The sequence below is a fragment of the Scylla paramamosain genome, chromosome 2, assembly GCF_035594125.1.
Source record: "Scylla paramamosain isolate STU-SP2022 chromosome 2, ASM3559412v1, whole genome shotgun sequence".
Classification (NCBI taxonomy): Eukaryota; Metazoa; Arthropoda; class Malacostraca; order Decapoda; family Portunidae; genus Scylla; species Scylla paramamosain.
Genome location: NC_087152.1, coordinates 35576817 through 35596816, shown reverse-complemented (window position 1 = coordinate 35596816; position 20000 = coordinate 35576817). Strand labels below are relative to the sequence as shown.

At 34.2% G+C, this 20000-nt stretch overlaps 1 protein-coding gene across 1 annotated transcript; it reads left to right on the top strand.

The window, feature by feature from the left end:
* Positions 1 to 4744: 4744 nt before the first annotated feature.
* Positions 4745 to 9626, top strand: LOC135107486 (uncharacterized). The gene is made up of 2 exons (XM_064017406.1): positions 4745 to 5271; positions 6033 to 9626. Exons 1-2 carry the CDS (start codon positions 5119 to 5121, stop codon positions 9624 to 9626), a joined length of 3747 nt encoding a protein of 1248 aa, XP_063873476.1. The 5' UTR covers positions 4745 to 5118.
* Positions 9627 to 20000: the final 10374 nt, after the last annotated feature.

The window sequence follows — 20000 nt, the reverse complement described above, 5'->3', positions numbered from 1 at the left end:
AAAATGAAATCCTTCACAGAACTCTCCCCTCTCGCTCTTTCCTTCCTCCTCTTCCTATCTCACCATTTCCTTCATTCCCCTTTTCGTGTCGCCCTCTTGGAGCTCTCTCACTCCCCCTTCGCAGCTGCCCCGTATACCTTTCACTCACGTCTCGCCTCTCACACGCTCCTCTCCCTCACCCTCACCTGCAATACTCACACACTTCCCCCTCCTTCACAGTTTCCTCTCTTTTTTTTTAGGGGGGGTGTTTGTGTGCGTTTGTGTGTTTTTGCAGCAAACACTCACGCGACACTCACTTCTGAAAGGCCGTCACGTCTCGCCCTTAGTGTTTCTGGGACCCAACAAAGGTTTCTTTTAATGGAAGGGAAGTTGCTATGTTCACAGTGCATGTATGGAAATGATTAATTCTTGGGCAGGTTTTTCCCTTTAGCTTCCCGTAACAAATACAAAAGGGCTTATTTTAAATTTGTGTTTACTTTACCTTGCGATAACATAAAGAAATGTCCTTATTTCAGCCTGGTTTTCATTTTACCTTGACACAACATATAGAAAGAGACTTATTTGGGATTGGGATTTGCGATAAGGTATAGAAAAATCCATATTTCACACTGTCTTTTTTTTTTTTTGCTTTTGATTACGGTAACATATAGAAAGGCTTATTTCAAACAGCTTTTCCCTCTGACTTACGATAACATACAGGAAAGTGCTTATAACAGACTGGTTCTTACTTTTAACTTGCGATAACATACAATAAACTAGTCTAGATGATATAACGCAAAAGTTACCGAGGGAAATTACAAAATATTACAAATAATTACAAACAGCAACATAATTTTAAGGCTTCTTTACGTTTTTGACGACATTATTCTGCACTGACCACCAGCAGAAGTGACAAGACATCACAGTGACAGGCTCCTTTCTAACCACTCAACCCTTTCAGCTATAAAACCATGATAATCTTAAGATATAAGCTGTACGTATTTTCAATGAGTGAAGGTGGTCGCCGAAGCTCCAGAACGGGGAAAAAGCCGATAATACGACACTTGCAAAACTTGAAGAAAATACGGGGAGAAAGGGTTATAGGTAGCTGACAAGGTGGCCGCACTTTACCGCCGCGAGGATCTTCTGCCGAGCCTGTAAGCCTTTGATGGGTTTGAAGCCCCTTAGCCACCCAAGGTACAAAGCCGATAGGGACAGCCACCTTACCACAAATTTTACCTTCTTCACGTAACCCAGTGCGAACTACTTATTAGGCATAATGTCAAGACGCAGCAGGAATTAATATGGGCAACTATTATGATTCCATCTTTGGATTTTGTGGAATGTTAAGGTGAACAGGCTTTTATTTTCCTTAATTTTTTCGTCTCTTGGTCAGTTTTCGTGACACGTAGGAAATCCAGTATGAATAAATGACTACATGTAAGTGAACAAGTAAATAAATATGTAAGTAAGGAAAGTAAATAAGTAGGCAAGTAAATAAGCAGTAAATGAATGAATGAATGAATGAATGAATGAATGAATGAATAAAAGAGTGAGTGAATAAATAATTAAATGTCTGGCAATCATTCAGTCTGAGGAAAGTAAAGTAAAGTAAGCATGCAAGCAAACAAGCAAGCAAGCTAACAAGTAAATGAATCTGATGAATGAGCGACTGAGTTATTGAATGAATGAATAAACAAATAAACAAACAAACTAGCAGCAAAGTTCCTTCCACCAACCTCAACTCAGCCAGACTCCCTGGTGCCCGCAACACAACAGACGCCCTGTGTCATCTTACCTCTGCAAGGGAAAAGAAAACATGTAATAGAAACACAGAAATAAACGTTGTAAAAGGTGAAACGAAGCGAATGAATGGAAAGGGGAGCGAGGAAGGAAAGAAGGAAGGAAGGGAAGGAAAGGAGGAAAAAGGAAGGAAAAAGCAATGTATTCTCAGTAGAGATATATCTTAATCTACTAAAGAAAATGAGTGAAATTAGAAAGAGATAGACGTAAATGTATCACTGACTTCTATTAATGCACTATACAAAATTAAAACACTAAAAGTAAAAAAAAGGTAAAAGAAAACTACAAAAATTCAAAACACTAAAAAGTCTCAAAACACTGGAAGAGTAGTGAAAAACACACACACAGAAGAATAAAAAAAAAAAATGTAAAAAAAAAAGTCAAAACAATGTAGCAGGAGTAAACAAACAAAAAAAGGTTAAAACACTAAAAAAATAGTAAAAAATGTAGTCAAAAAAAAAAAAAAAAAAAATGGAGTCAAAATACTAAAAAACAAAACAAGAAATTCAAAACACACACACACACACACACACACACACACACACACACATATATATATATATATATATATATATATATATATATATATATATATATATATATATATATATATATATATATATATATATATATATATATATATATATATATATATATATATATATATATATGGTGGGAAAACACAAAAATGGAGTTCAGTCAGTACAAGAAACAAAAAGTAAAAACACCCGAAAAGAAAAAAAAATAAATAAAAACTGAAAAAAAAACATTCAAAACACTGAAAAACAAAATACGGTGTGTCAAAACACACAAAAAAAAAGAAAAATGGAGTCAAAACACTAAAAACAAAACAACGAAAAAAAAAGTGAACACTAAAACGGAGGGAAAAGTCAAAACATTCAATAAAAAAATAAATAAATAAATTCACAGCACTAAAAAGTAAAAATGGAATCAAAAGCCTAAAAAAAAAAAAAGGAAATTGAATCAAACTAATGAACAAGAAATATTAAGTCAAAACAATGAAAAAACACAAAATGGAGTTAAAACAATAAAAAAAAGTCAAAACAATAATAAGAGAAAACACTAAAATAAGAAAAACATCGAGCCGTAACACTAAAATGTAAAGATAATAAAAATAATAATAATAATAATAATAATAATAATAATAATAATAAAAGAGTAACAAAAAGAAAAAAAAATAACTAAAACCAATAAAAAAATGGAAAAGGAATATTAACAAAAAAAAAGAAAAAAAGTCAGTAAAATAACGTTGAGCCGAACAAAAAAAAAAATAAATAAATAAATAAATAAAATAAATAAATAAATAGATAAATAATAATAATAATAATAAAACTAACAGGAGTCAAAACAAGAAAAGAAAATTGCAAGTCAAAACATTAAAAAGAAAAAAAAGTTAACACTAAAAAATGGAGTCACTTTAAAAAATGTCAAAATTATTTATAATAAAAAAGAAAAAAAGGAGCCAAACACACACACACACACACAAAAAAAAAAAAAAAATCAAAACAAACAAAAAAATCAAGACAAACACTAGAAAAGGGAAGAAAAAAGCAAAATACAAAAAAAAAAATATAAATGGATCAAAAAAGGAAAAAATACAGAAATTAAAACACAAAGGAAAGAAGAGTAAAAAAAAAAAAAAGCAGGAATAGCCAAAAGACAAACCAAAGGAAGACCAAAATAAGAAAAACGAATTGGGAAGTGGAAAACTTTGGAAGCATTAAGAATACTGAAGTTTGAAGAAAATAAGAAAATAAGCATGTGTAAACTATAAAAAAAAAGAAAAATAGATACAAAAGACAAAAGATACAAATCCTAAAAAAAATCATTATCAACAAATAACAAAAAATAAGTAAGGTTAAGAAAAAAATACAAGAAAAAAAGATAAGAAAAAAATATATGACTTTATGGGAAATAGGGAGGGATAGTTAAAAAAAAAATAACAATAATAACGCTTCATTAAACTGAAACAAATTATATTTTGAAATAAAACAGGCCTTGAAAATAAGTCAGGAATTTTCTTCAACAAAACCAAAAGTGAAAAAAAAGAACTTGATAAAGGAGGGACAAAAGAAAAAAAAAAAATTTAAGAGGGGACCAATCATGATTCCACAAAGCTATAATTTTGAAATGCCCGTACGACCAATAAAAAAAGTGAGGAAGTTCTTGAGAATAACAAGACATTTAACTCATGACGATAATGAAAAAAAAATAAGGAAAATGAAAATAAAAATTAGTTCAGCCTAATTTCAATACGATTTAAGAAACAAGCCAGAAAAGATGGATAATGAAAACACTAAAAATAGTAAAAGCAATAAAAAGAAAACATGTGAAAACACTACAAAGCAAAACAGGACTCAAAACACTACATAAGAAATCAAAAACACTGCAAAAGGAATCAAAACACTAAAAAAAGGAGAGAAAATATTCAAAATACTACAAGGAGACAAAATACTCAAAGAACTAAAAAAAGTAAAAACAAAACGAGGGGTCAAAACACACACACACACAAAAGTCAAAACACTTAAAAGGGGTGTCAAATAAAAAAGAGGCAAAATGCAAAAAAAAAAAAAGATAAAACAAAGAAGTTAAAACATTAAGAAGCAGTCATAACACTACAAACGCAGTGAAACCACAAAAAAAAAAAAAAAATACTAAATTGTAGTCAAAAACACACAAAAAAAAAGAAACACAAAAAGAACAAAAAAAGACTTGAAAACATTAAAAGAAGAAAGGAAGTCAAACAATAAAGAAAAAAATAAAATAACAAAAAAAGATAAAACGACTCAAGACACAAAATAAGAAAAAAAAAAAACGTAAAAAAAACTATGATAATCTGTATATCCTGGTGTGAACATTATCAAAGAAAGTGAAATTGAAAACGAAAAATGGCAGAGTGAAAGAAAAACTGCCAAAAATGTTCACACAAAAAAGAAGAAGAAGAAGAAGAAGAAGAAGAAGAAGAAGAAGAAGAAGAAGAAGAAGAAGAAGAAGAAGAAGAAGAAGAAGAAGAAGAAGAAGAAGAAGAAGAAGAATAAGAAGAAGAAGAAGAGGAGGAGGAAGAAGCACAATAGTTCAGTGCAATACAAGCACTTCACCAATCAGCGGACGTTATCCTGGGGTCTCGGGCGCTAGCACCAATCACCAACCGTCTTCCTGAGTCTGCTTCCCACCTAACTCCAAGCTGATTTTCGGCTGCGACAGACGACCCCGAATACGAAGTTGATATACCTACTGGCAAAAAATCTAGCCTTCAGGTTTATCCACCCCCTGTGATCCATTGGACACAAGGATTTCAAGAGAAACACTCCACTGATGTCTGAGAATCGCACTGAGATTTCTACTGAGGAATACACAGACATGGAGTATAACAGAGCAGCATATGTGATGGAAGAAAGAGCCGCGCGAGCCAAAGAGAAGCGTCTGGCCGCACTGCGTCGCCTGAGTGGCAAGAAAACACAGGCACGAGTAAGTACAAGTATACACTATATAGACTGTCTTGCCTCAGGTGACCGTCTTGCATGTTTCTTCTTGTGTGAGAGAGTCTGTTAAGATGGATACACCGATTGATTGTTTAATTGGTTGAGAGATAGACTGACAGATACATTGATAGATTGATAGATGAATATATAGAAAAACACAAAGATAGACCCAGACTGATTGGTTAACGGATTGATAAATAGATGGATAGATAGATAAATAGATAGGTGGATAGGCAGACCGACAGATAAAAAAAAAATATGTAAGTAGATAAACAGATTGATTGGTTGATTGGTTAATACATAGAGATGGATGGATGGATAGATAGATAGACAGACAGATAGATAAATAATATTAAGATACATTAAGAACGTAAGAAGAAATTGACAGATAGACAGATAGACAAATACATAGAGATAGATAGATTAATTGATTGACTGACAGATAAATAGAGATAGATAAATAGATATAAATACAGATACATATTTAGACAGATAAACAAACAGATAGACAGAAAGATAGACAAACATAAAGTAATTGACTTGCTGATTGTCTGAATGAATGAATATACGAATAAGTTAATGAAGGAGTAGATTAACAGAGTGACTGACTGGACAGCTGACCGACTGATAGACTAATACACAAATTCAGTGACTGATTGAGATAGATGATTCGTCACCACATACAAGTTTATATGAATACATGTCTCACTCTTTCTTAACATTTCCTGTTGCCTGGCTGCCCTACAGAAAGAAATGACAGAGGGACGGAACACTGAGTCCTTGAAGTGGTCGGAACAAAATCAGTCCTTCAAATACAACGCATGGGACTCTGAGAACGAGGATGAAGAACACATTGAAATTTCTAAGATTGACTGGGTAACTGAGTGGCTGGACAAACACTGCTTCCTTGATGAGCAGGCCTGGGGCGCCGTCATGGCCGGTGTTGAGGCCACGCCAGAGGAGATGGAAAACGAACTCCAGGACAAACCCAACCCTCCTGTCGGTAACTTTAAATTGGATAGCAGCGAATACACTTCACTAGAGAACACCTGCCCCAAGAAATTTCTCGCTGCCCTTACGCGCCTTAATCACTTGCAAAAGTCACACGATGATATCCTGGCACAGCTGACCTTCCCCAACAAAATGGTGGTGCAACATGTGACTTACATCGTCAAGGCCTTCCTGAGACGCATGTATTTTAGAATGAAGGGCAAGAGCCACAAGAAACAGGAGGCCGTCATGCGCAAGATGCACTACGCCATGCAGGGCATCGTGCATCGCTACTTCAAGCGGGGCATGGACAAGAAAGTCTATTTACACAAAGCAGCGGAGAAGGACGAGTTTGAAAACTGGAGTGATGATGATGACGAAGAAGGACGAAGCGATGACGACGAGATGGAAGAAGGAAACGTCAATGAAACTAAAGAAGAAGAATCTGACGAAGTTCAGGAAAACGAAGAGAAACGGTCAAATAATGAAGATGAAATCCAAAAACGGAAGATAGCAATTCAAGAGACAAAGATGGTGAAGAGGTTTGTGAGCAGCGCTGTCACGCTTCACGCACAGGCCCCCGAGACTCTGCTGAACACCATGGAAGCGATTTACAACGGAAAGGTGACGGTGGAGCACGTGCTCAAACACCCCCAAACTCTCATCCACCAGAATGACCGCGTGGAAGGGAGCGTGCCTGGCATCGAGGGCCAAGACGGTAGTAACTCAAGCAACGAACACGATGACGAGGACGAGTATTACATCCCTGACGACAAATCATACGCCAGCCTTGAGTTCTCCGACGACGAAAGAATGCACTGCCACCTCTCACACGTGGAAGATGATGAGTGTGAAACGGATGACGCTTCTTGGGATGAGGAGGGTGACGGTGACGCTGAGAGTGAGGCCCACTTGAGTCCCACTGAGTATCCTTCAGATGGCGAGGAGTCCAGTTCGAGTGAAGACAGCGAGTGCGGTGGTGCCAGTGATGAGAAGAAAAGCCAGACATCACCAGGGCAGGAGATGGACTTCAGGCTGCTTAACAGACTTGCCGGCGAATTCAGTGACGGTAGCGAAGAGGAGGGGGACGAGAAGGCGGCGTGGAGGCGGAGTCAGGATGTGAGCCGCACTCTGTGGATGCAGGAAATGGTCTCCGACTGTCCACTCAAAGATAGGATTTACAGTCAAGAATTCCACTGCTGCCAAGCTCCTTTGTTCCCCAAGGTCAATCTTTCAACACATTCCATTCAAGAGAAGGAAGAGATTCTTGAACAGTTTATGGAAAAGAATGTCAGCAGAAACATTCGCCTCTACGTCATGAAAGCAGTTTGCCGAAGGAATCTTGCGATATTCAAGAAGGTGTGGCGGCGTGCCAAGGGTCTCAAGCGGTTCCCAGGCCTGCGCCTGGGCACACAGGACACTGCAGCGTGGCAGTCTTTCAAGCGGCAGAAGGCCTACCTTAACGACTTCCTCATGACGGAGAAAGAGGCCCTTCTTTATAGTTTGTCGCGGAAGCACAAAGTGTCGTGTGAAGAAATCTTCCAAGCACAGGGGACGGTAGAAATGCTTCGTAAGAAACGGCGACTCGCAGTCAAGATTGTCAAGTTCCTGGATCAGCTCCCTATCCGCCGCCTCGAGTACCTGAATCAGCACGTCCTCGCAAAGGCACAGCGGGAAAATGGAGGGGAGCCGCAAAGTCACTCAGACATGACTTCCGTGTTGCTGTTTTTACAGACTGTTGCTACAATGCAAGGACAGGAGTCGCTCTTTCCCTGCCACATCCCTGTTTGCGAGAAGCTTCAAGGCTACGTGGAGAGCCTCGTTCACGATATTGACGACGAATATAAGTTCTTTTGTAAGGAAAAGGAAAATCGGGCCCGCCGCGAGGAGGTCAAAGTAAAATTGAATAACATGAGCCGAAACAAGTTGAGAAAGTACTTGTCTGTCGCGAAAGAAACTTATCAGAGCTTGACGCGCAAGTTTCTGCAGCAGAAGCACAAATACCTGAAGAGACGCCTATCGGAGCACGAGCTTAACAGTCTGTTCCCCGTGTGCCCCAAAGATGACATAGGTCTGATGCACCTCCCTAAACACCAGAGGCTGCAGCTGCTCACCCAACATAACAACAAACAACACAAGCTCCGGCGTGATTACATTAACATGGTCAAGGAAAAGGCACACCACACCAAGAGAGTTCTAGCCAAAATGAACAAGTTCTTGTCGCGAAGTTCGGCTCAAGAAATAATTTTGAAAGTTTATGACATTCAGACGCAGGAGAGTGAGTGGGCACAGAGAAGCATGGTGCTGGAAGATGAGGCAATAACCTACTTGGAGGCGTCACCCCAGGAGTACAAGGATTCCACCAAGGACTCACTCACAGGCCTCACCTGGGACACCTGGAGTGACGATGAGCAGGACAATGATTCGGACTGGATGGATGAAGGGTCGGAGGAAGGTGAAGAGGAGATAAAGAAGGAAGAGGAGATGGAACGAAAGGTTGCGGAGGAAGGAGAAGCCAAGATAGAACCGCTGACTATACAGAAAATATTCCGTGAGCTGTATGTACAGTATTATCCTACAGGAAATTACATACTTAAAAATCAGCGGGATGTCCAGGAATCCTATCCAACTTCCTTCCCCTTCGAACAAAAACCCTGGGAGACTCCAGTCCATCACGCGATCCTGGATAAATTCGTAACGTATCTTAGCAACAACAAATCCCAGACAGGCAGGCCGTTAAAGATCGATTTTCGGAAAGAAATACGTCGACTCTGGCACTACAAACCTAAAGGCTTCATCAAGACCATTCGATGCTACGAAAACCTCAAGAAAACTTACAAAAAGGAGCAGAAGAGGGCTTTACGAGCATGGACGGTCACGAAGGCTGACGAAGACCACGAACACCTAAAGCACCATCAATTCCAAGTGTCCTCGCAGTGCGAAGGCGAGACTCAAGCAACACCTACGAAAGAAAAGGATAATCGCATTTCAATGAAAAGAAAATTCCAGATAAATGAAGACATTACTCCTCAATTTCTAACAGCAGAGTCGAAGAAAATTAAACTGGATCACGATGAACACGAAACAAAGGAAATGGATACTGGAAAAACAATCAAAAGGAAAATCGAGGAGAGTGAACAAGTTATGCAAATTAATAAGAAAATCAAGAATGGCGGATATGAGATAACTATCAATACGGAGTGTGCCTCAGCAGAAGACGGAAAACAAAAAAAGTCAGTGAAAAGGCGATTTCAGGAAGAATGGGATGTAATGGAACACCCAAAAGACAAACTCAAGGAAGTTCAAAGTAAGAAAAAGAGGGTTTGGCGAGAAGAGAAAGTCACGAATTGAGGTGGTAAACTTTGAAAGCAGTGAGGATAAAGAAGGTTGAAGAGAATAAGCATGTGTAAACCATAGATACAAAAAGAGATAAAAAAGATAAGAAATAAAAATGATATAAAAATATTTAATATTAACAAATAACAAAAACAAATAAGGATAAGAGAAGAAAGAATGACAATAAACAAGATAAAATATATTATTTGATGGAAAAGAGGGAGAAAAATGAAAAAAAAGAATAACGCTTTTTTGATAGGAAACAAATTAAATTTTGAAAAAAAAAATAGGTATTGAAAACAAATCAAGAATTTTGCGACAAAAAAGAAGACTTGATAGAGAAGGAGGAACAAAAGGAAAAAAAATAAAATCACGAGTGGAAAAATCATGATTGCACAAAGGTAGAATTTTGAAATTCCCGATCTTCCCTCATCCTTAAAAAAAAAAAATAATGAGAATACTAACAAAACTATAAGTATCCTGGAAATTCCGACCAAAATTACGAAAATGGCAAGAAAAATTAGTTTAGCCTAATATAATAAGACTCACGAAAACACATTGAAAAAAAAAAAGGATCGACAATAGAAAAAAATAAAGAAGAGAAAATATATGATTTCATGGAAAGAGGGAGAGAAAATGAAAAAAAGAAAAGAATAACGCTTTGTTGATAGGAAACAAATTAAATTTAAAAAAAATAGGCCTTGAAAACAAAATAATTTTACGAAATATAAAAAATAAAAAAAAGACCTGATGGAAGATGAAAAAAAGAAAAAGAACTTCAAGAGTGTATAAATCATGATTGCACAAAGGCAAAATTTTGAAATTCCCGATCTTCCCTCATCCTTCAAAAAAAAAAAAAAAAAAAGAAAGAAAAGTTAATGAAAACACCAACAAAAAAATAAGGCATTCTGGAAATTGCGACCAAAATTACGAAAACAGGAAGAAAAATTAGTTCAGCCTAATTTAATAAGACTCAAGAAAACATATTGAAAAAAAGGATGGACAATCAAAACACTAAAAGCACTAAAACTTATGTCAAAATACTGCAACCAAAACAGAAGTCAAACAGGTGTCACACGATTACAAGAAGGGACAATATACTAAAAAACAGATTCCACAGTAAAATAATAAGGAGTCAAACAATAAAAACAAGTTACTTAAAACACTTATAAAAGACTTCAGGTACTAAAAATGCAGTCAAAACAATAAAAATAAAAAATAAAAAGAAATGGGCAAAACAATAAAAAAAAATTTAAAACACAAACAAGAGTAAAATCTCTAAAAAAAACAATGAAAACATTAAAAAGTAGTGAAAATACTGAAAAAATGTCAAAACACTAAAAAAGGAGACAAAACACACAAAAAAATATGCCAAAACACTAAAAAAAAGAAATGAACTCTAAAACAACAAATCTAAAGAAAAGAGAAGTTAAAATACTAAAAAAAGAAAAAAATAGAGTAAAGACAATATATATATATATATATATATATATATATATATATATATATATATATATATATATATATATATATATATATATATATATATATATATATATATATATATATATATATATATATATATATACTCGTATATATATATATATATATATATATATATAATCGTGTGAAAAAAATGAAGGAAATTAAGTAAAAAAACAAAGAAAACAAATGGATTCAAAACACTAAAAAAGAAAAAAATGAATGAAAACATTAAAAGATGGAATCAAACACTCACAAAAAAAAAAAAAAAATGGAGAAAACACACACAAAACAAAAAAAACTGGAGTCAAAACACTAAAAAACGAAACAAAAGGAAATGGATACTGAAAAAAAAAAGAAAAGGAAAATCGAGGAGAGTGAACAAGTTACGCAAACTAATAAAAAAATCAAGAATGGCGGATATGACAAAATTATTAATACGGAATTTACCTCAGCAGAAGACGGAAAACAACAAAAAAAAAAAGTCAGTGAAAAGGCGATTTCAGGAAGAATGGGATGTAATGGAACACCCAAACATCAAACTAAAGGAAGTTCAAAGTAAGAAAAAGGTTTGACGAGAGGAGAAAGTCACGAATTGTGAGGTGGAGAACTTTGAAAGCAGTATGGATAAAAAAGGTTGAAGAGAATAAACACAAAAAAAGAAAAAAAAGAAAAAAAAAAGAAAAATGATATAAAAATATTTAATATTAAAAAAACAACAAAAACAAATATGGATAAAAGAAGCAGGAATGACAATAAACAAGAGGAAATATATGATTTGATGGGAAAGAGGGAGAGATACTGAAAAAAAAAAAACATAAGAATAAAACTTTGTTGATTGGATACAAATTAAATTTTGAAAAAAAATAGGCCTTCAAAACAAAAGAAGAATTTTACAAAATAAAAAAAAAAAGACTTGATGGAGGAGGAACAAAAGAAAAAGAACTTCAACAATGGAAAAATCATGATTGCAGAAAGCTAGAATTTTGAGATTCCTGATCTTTCCTCATCCCACAAAAAAAAAAAAAAAGGAAAAACTTAATGACAACAAACATAATAAACCAAGGTATCCTGAAAATAACGACCAAAATCACGAAAATAACTAGAAAATTTTGTTCAGCCTAATTTTAAGAAGATTCAAGAAAACAGACTGCAAAAAGGATCGACAATACAAAACACAGAAAGCACTAAAACTTATGGGAAAACACTGAAAGAAAACAGGTCATACAGGTGTCACACTGCTAAAAGAAGGGACAGAATCCTAAAAAAAGGTGTTAAAACACTAAAAAAATGGATTCCAGAGTAAATGATGAATTCAGAATACTGAAAAAAAAACGAGGTAAAATACACATAAAAAAAAGGATTCAACTGTAAAACAAGAAAGTTTAAATACTAAAAGTAGAAGACAAAAACAGAAAAACGTAAAAATAGTGAAAAACTGTCATAAGAGTAAAAACTGGTGATAAAACAAAAAATAAATAAATAAATAAAAAGGAATTAAAGAATAAAAACAAGCTACTTAAAACACTAATAAAAGACTTCAAGCACTAAAAATGCAGTCAAAACAATAAAAAAAAGAAATAGTCAAAATAAAAAAGTATGTAAAACAGAAACAAGAGCAAAAATCTAAAAAATCGATGAAAACATAAAAAAGTAGTGAAAATACTGAAAAAATGTCAAAACACTAAAAACAACAGAAAACACTATAAAAAAGTGCCAAAACACTGAAAAAAAATTAAATAAACTCTAAAACAAGAAACCTTAACACTAAAAAAGAAGTTAAAACTCCAAAAAAAAAAGATAAAAAGAAAGTAAAAACTAAAAGCACTACAAAAGTCAGACGATAAAAAGTCATAACTCTAAAAAAAGAAAAAAATGTAGTAAACACTAAAAAAAAAGTAAAAAAATGTGAAAATACTAAAAAAAGGAAAACAATGAAGTAAAAAAATAAACTACAAAAATTAATTCAAAACACTAAAAAAAGAAAAAAAAATCAAAACATTAAAAAAATGGACTCAAACCACTAACAAAAAAGAAAAAAAAAATGGAGACAAAACAATAAAAAAAAACTGGAGTCGAAAACACTAAAAAAAACGAAACAAAGAAAATGGATACTGGAAAAAACAATCAAAAGGAAAATCGAGGAGAGTGAACACGTTACGCAAATTAATAATAAAAAAAAAAAAAAAAATCAAGAATGGCGGATATGACAAAACTATCAATGAAGAGTGTACCTCAGCAGAAGACGGAAAACAAAAAGAGTCAGTGAAAAGGCGATTTCAGAAAGAATGGGATGTAATGGAACACCCAAAAGACAAGCTCAAGGAAGTTCAAAATAAGAAAAAGAAGGTTTGCCGAGAAGAGAAAGTCACGAACTGTGAAATGAAAAACTTTGAAAGGAGTGATGATAAAGAAGGTTGAAGAGAATAAGCATGCGTAAACTATAAAGACAAAGAGATAAAAAAAAAGATCAAAGATAAAAATGGTATAAAAAAATATTTAGTATTAAAAATAACAAAAAAATAAGGACAAGAGAAGAAAGACAATAAATAAAAGAAAATATATGATTTGATGGTAAAGATGGAGAAATACTGGAAAAAAAAAATAAGAGTAACTCTTTGTTAATTGGAAACAATTTAAATTTTGGAAAAAAAAAAGAAAAATAGGCCTTGAAAATAAACCAAAGAATTTTACAAAATAAAAAAAAAAAAGACTTGATGGAAAAGGAGGAACAAATGAAAAAGAATTTAGAGTGTAAAAATCATGGTTGCACAAAGGTAGAATTTTGAAATTCCCGATCTTCCCTCATCCCACAAAAAAAGGAATATGTTAATAACACCCAAAAAAGAAAAAAAAATGCAGTTAAAACAATAAAAAATAAAAAAAGAAATAGGAAAAACAATAAAAAAGATTTAAAACACAAATATGAGTAAAAACTAAAAAAAAAGCAATGAAAACATTAAAAAGTAGTGGAAATACTTAAAAAGTCGAAACACTAAAAAAAAAAAAATAAAATAGGTGCCAAAACACTAAAAAAAGAAATTAACTCTAAAATAAACCTAAACATTAGAAAAGTTTAAATACTAAAAAAAAAAAACTACAAAGGAGTCAGAAAAGAAAATAAATAATCAAATCACTTAAATAAGAAAAAAAAATTGCAGTAAAATCATTAAAAAAGTAAAATCGGTGTGAAATCATAAAAAAATGAAGTAAAAAACTAAAGAACAGAAACAAATATTCAAAACACACACAAAAAAAAAAAGAAAAAAAAATTGAATTTAATCATTAAAAAATAGACTTAAACCACTGACAAAAAGGAAAATATTGTCACAACACTAAAAAACAAAAACTAGTCAAAACACTAACAAAACAGAAAAAATGGAGTCAAAACTAAAAAAAAGTAGACAAAACCCTAAAAAAATTAAGTTAAAACACTAAAAAAAGAAAGAAATGTAGTCAAACACTAAAAAAAAAAGTCAAAACATTAATATAGAACAAAAAGGAGTCAAAACACACATAAAAAAAATAAATACATAAATAAATACACTAAAAAGTAAAAATGTAGTGAAACAAAAAAAAAAAGTGAAAACATTAAAACAACAAAAAAGGATTCAAAACACTAAAAAATGAAAAAAAAACTAAAAAGGATTCAAAACACTAAAAAAGGAATCAAAACACTAAAAAACAATCAGAGCACTAAAAAAGGATTCAGAGCACTAAAAAAGGATTGAAAACACTGAAAACAGAAGACAAAAAAGCTAAAAAAAAAACTACAAAGTAGCCATAGCACAAAAGAAGAAATTCAAAACACAAAAAAAAAAACCAATAGAGTCAAAACTTAAAAAAAAAAGTTAAAACACTAGAAAAGAAAATAAAGAAAAAAAATAAACATTAAAAAGATAAAACGGCTCGACCCTAAAAAAAAAAAAAGTTAGAACATTAAAATATAAAAGACGTGAAAACACTAAAACAAAAAAGTCAAAACACTACAAGAAAAAAAAAATAATAATAAGTAAAAAAGAAAAATCTCCAAAAAAGGTCAAACAATGATAAATAAACATGTTAATAAATAAATATATATATATATATATATATATATATATATATATATATATATATATATATATATATATATATATATATATATATATATATATATATATATATATATATATATATATATATATATATAAATATATATATATATATATATATATATATATATATATATATATATATATATATATATATATATATATATATATATATATATATATATATATATATATATATATATATATATATATATATATATATATATATGTTTGAAATAGTAACCAAAACGTAAGAAAACTCATCTATGATAATCTATGTATCCTGGTGTGAACATTATGAGAGCAAGTGGAATTGAAAAAAAAAAAAAAACAGAGTAAAAGAAAAACTGCCAAAAAATTTAACAAAAAAATAGTTTTTTTCTTTCTTATAAGCAAAGAAAAATGAAGACGAGAGAGAGAGAGAGAGAGAGAGAGAGAGAGAGAGAGAGAGAGAGAGAGAGAGAGAGAGAGAGAGAGAGAGAGAGAGAGAGAGAGAGAGAGAGAGAGAGAATTTTGAAGCAATGAAACAAAAATTACCAAACATTACGGCCAAAAATAAGAACAAACCTTGTATAATGTGCACAATGAAGTGTTCATTAAAATATAATTATAATAATGATTTTTTACTATAATGTATTGCCATAATTGTATGTATTTCTCTTCTCATACACTGCAAGTATCGATGTATCTTTGACTTATATTTATCTACTGTATATCATTTATTCATTTATTTAAAAACTTATTTACGTTGAAACTTATTTACATTTGCTCTAATATAATTACATACATACATAATGACCCTTAAGTGGGAAGAATGTTTTTTTTTTTTCTATTATTCGCTGATCAGTCTCATCACAGAACATTGAGAAAAATCAATAAAGATATATATAGGTAATGTCTCTGTATATTCTGCATATACTGTACGAGTACATAAAGAAAGAAGCTTCGAAGAATGTTGCTCTCCCTTATCACCATACCAAGCAGTCTTCTTACACACACACACACACACACACACACACGAGACTCAATCAATCGGACAGTGATCAAAATACGAAGAGATAAAGAAAAACACACCCCAACAAACCACACTACACATACACTCCCATCAAAATTTCGTTGCTCTTCCCGTCAATCAAGATAGCGAGCGGAACTCACTGACTGGCCGGGAACAATGCGGCCGTGGAAAAAATAAGCGGATGAGAGATGCCTTAAAAAATAATAATCTGAGAAGCTGTGTGTGTATTTCCTACTACAGGGAGCAAGGGGTAACAATGGGGAAGTTTTTATAGAGTTTATTGGTATGTATAGAACGTTTGAAATTTAGTAGTTTATTTAGTAGTTTATTCTGCAGATATCGTCCATTGGTAAAAGGTTGTTAGTTTAATGTTTGCTTGAATCTTTACACACTCAGATGGTTCACCTCATTAACTGGCAATGATTTCTGAATCGAGTGCTGTTTGATACGGTTACTATTATCAGGGTCTCTCTCTCTCTCTCTCTCTCTCTCTCTCTCTCTCTCTCTCTCTCTCTCTCTCTCTCTCTCTCTCTCTCTCAACTGGTGAGTTTATTTGATTTTCATTCATATTTATGTAAAAGGAACAAGATGTTATCTTCAGAGTAGCTTTTTCATTACGTTTCCTCTCTCTGGGAAGATATTGCGTTCATACATCTCAGGGAATACTAGGTGGGGAAAATACAACGTACCGAAATTATTAGAAGACTGCACTATTCTTCTTTATATTTAATCTTTATAAATCTCTAATTTAGTTAAACATACGATGTTTTATTTTACAAGAGATAAAGAAAATTAGGAAACAAAAAAGGCCGTCAAGGCGAAAGTCCCCAAAGATAAAAAGAAAAAGAAAAAAGATAGAAAGGAAAACAGAGGATAAGTAATTTGAAACCTCCCTCTAGAAAGAGTTCAAGTCATAGGAAGGCGGAAATACACAGACAGACAGGGAGCTCCAAGACTTACCAGAATTTTTCAAGGAACGTACACTTTTTCTTTTTTGTCATCATTACAATCTCGGAAGGAGTTAAGAAATAATGTTATTACGATGCACAGGCCCTTTCAGATTTCATGTATTTCAGTTTTGGAATGTATACCATAATTGTATAATTTCTTGTTGAGTTCCAACATCACGCACCTATGTAACACAACACTGCGTTATACAGAAACTGCATAAAAGATAACGTATCTACGAAGGCAAGCTGACTGCACAGAATAATTCCTCATTTCAGAGTATTCCTAAAGCAAACGTCTCACTTTCAATTCCCATTTGGATTACTGAAAATGGATGAGCAAGTTGGTAATATAAATGCTGCGTATAGTAAATCAGATTATCCCCCCCCTCTCTCTCTCTCTCTCTCTCTCTCTCTCTCTCTCTCTCTCTCTCTCTCTCTCTACCCAAGATTCACCAAGTACCTCCTACCTTCCCGTTCCAGACACACTCCCGCCCTAAACTCAAGCGGAAAAGTGTGCCATAGATTAAGAGGGAAGCAAAATATGGGACGTAAGGGGGAGCGATATGTATTGCAGGATTATATCACAGGGTGGAGGACCGACCATTCTGTATTCCGCCCGTGACTGTATCTTCATTCGAGGCTACCCAGCTCACTACTCATTTCAGTTTTTTTTTTTTTCGCTGCCTCTCCCTCCCCTTTCTCTCTCATCCCGTCTCTTTCTCTTCCTCATTCTCTCACTTTCTCCTTCATCCCAACCTCTTTCCTTCTCCCTCTCTTTTCTCCTTTATCCCGTCTCTTTCTCTTCCTCGTTCTCTCACTTTCTCACCTCATCCCCCATTTCTCTCTCTCTCTCTCTCTCTCTCTCTCTCTCTCTCTCTCTCTCTCCTCTCTCTCTCTCTCTCCTCTCTCTCTCTCTCTCTCTCTCTCTCTCTCCTTCATCCTAAGTCTTTCCATCATTCTCTCACTTACTCCTCCATCTCTCTCTCTCTCTCTCTCTCTCTCTCCATCTCTCTCTCTCTCTCTCTCTCTCTCTCTCTCTCTCTCTCTCTCTCTCTCTCTCTCTCTCTCTCTCTCTCTCTCCATCATCGTCTTTCTCTTCTTCTCCCTATCTTCCCCAATCATCCCCACCTCTTTCTCTCTTCGTTCCACTATTTCTCCCTTCCCGATCCTGTTTTACTTCTGACAAAAAAAAAAAAAAAAAAAAACACCAAAGCTCACCAAAATTTTCTTCACTACATGTACAAACTCACCGGAGAAATACACATTCGAAATACACTAACAGTAAAAACAAAAACATTCGCATATTCCTGAGTCCGTAACAGTTTCTGAACTTTTTGGACGAAGCAAAAAGATCAAGAGAGACTTTATGGTTCGGAAACGCTCATATTAAAAAAGTTCCCGTTTGGGTGGTAAGGTTATTTCTTGAGCACAGCAACAACGGTACCTTGGCGGGGTTGGGCCGTGGTGGTGGTGGTGGTGGTGGTGGTGGTGGTGCGTGTAGGTGCGACAGTGAGTGATGGATGATAGGTCAAGAGGCTGCACGCGGAAGAGGAAGAGTCTGGTGAGAATCTTGGCTCTCAGATTGTTGTTTATGGTTTTCAATAAATTCCCAAACTCACTCACTCTCTCTCTCTCTCTCTCTCTCTCTCTCTCTCTCTCTCTCTCTCTCTCTCTGTGTTTTTTAAAGAGTTCCCAATACCAGAGAGATAATGGATGTCTTTTTTTATTTATTTATTTATATATTTTTTTTACTTTTAGGTGGAGAGAAAATACTTGATTATCTTAATTAGAAGCAAAGGTCATTGAAGGTTTGGACTCTCTCTCTCTCTCTCTCTCTCTCTCTCTCTCTCTCTCTCTCTCTCTCTCTCTCTCTCTCTCTCTCTCTCTCTCTCTCTCTCATTCATTCCGTCTTCCTTTCTTACTTCATGTTCAAAGCGATAAGCCAAGCCAACTATAGGATGCAAAGACTGCACAGGATAGAAGTTTGAGAGTGGGCAGCCTTGCAGAGAAGACTTGCGAGGATCAGCCACAGGTAAGGCACCGGGAAAGCTACGGAAGAGGGAATGCTGCCACTGTATTCCCTTCACTGTCCTCTAGTTACTTTGTTTCAAGACGTCCTGGATTTGATCTCCCTTTCTCCCTCAGAACACCAGATACTGTTTTCTTAAATGTCTGCGCGTCAGATCTCAACTAATCTTAATACTTTTAGCGAGAGTTATTTGGGTTTTCAAAGGCGTCCTCATGTTTCCAGTGATAGTTTAACAAGGTTTCTGCATCATCAATATAGAGATTGCGCCATAAGAATCTGAATAATTATCTTGGACTTGAGAGAATGTCACAATCCCAACACAACAGGCAATGACGTAACCAGTGACTTACTGCCGGGGCGTGCTGGGAACCTTTTATTTATTTATTTATTAATTTATCTATTTATTTTATATAGAAGGGACACTGGCCAAGGGCAACAAAAATCCAATAAAAAAAATTTAAAAAGCCCACTGAGATGCCAGTCCCAGAAAAGGGTCCAAAGCGATAGCCAAAAAATTGAAGGATAAGTGTCTTGAATCCTCCCTCTGAAGGAATTCAAGTCATAGGAAGGTGGAAATACAGAAGCAGGCAGGGAGTTCCAGTGTTTACCAGAGAAAGGAATGAATCATTGAGAATACTGGGTAACTCTTGCATTAGAGAGGTGGACAGAATAGGGGTGAGAGAAAGAAGAGTCTTCTGCAGCGAGGCCGCGGAAGGAGGGGAGGCATGCAATTAACAAGATCAAAAGAGCAGTTAGCATGAAAATAGCGAAAGAAGACAGCTAGAGATGCAACAGTTGCCCTTGGCCAGTTGTCCTTCC

What these genes read in the sequence shown, in the direction of transcription:
- LOC135107486 (XM_064017406.1), top strand. Translation starts at nt 5,119, where the DNA reads ATGTCTGAGAATCGCACTGAGATTTCTACTGAGGAATACACAGACATG. An exon ending in GCAAGAAAACACAGGCACGA is followed by an intron (nt 5,272 to 6,032) that starts GTAAGTACAAGT and finishes GCTGCCCTACAG; the next exon opens with AAAGAAATGACAGAGGGACG.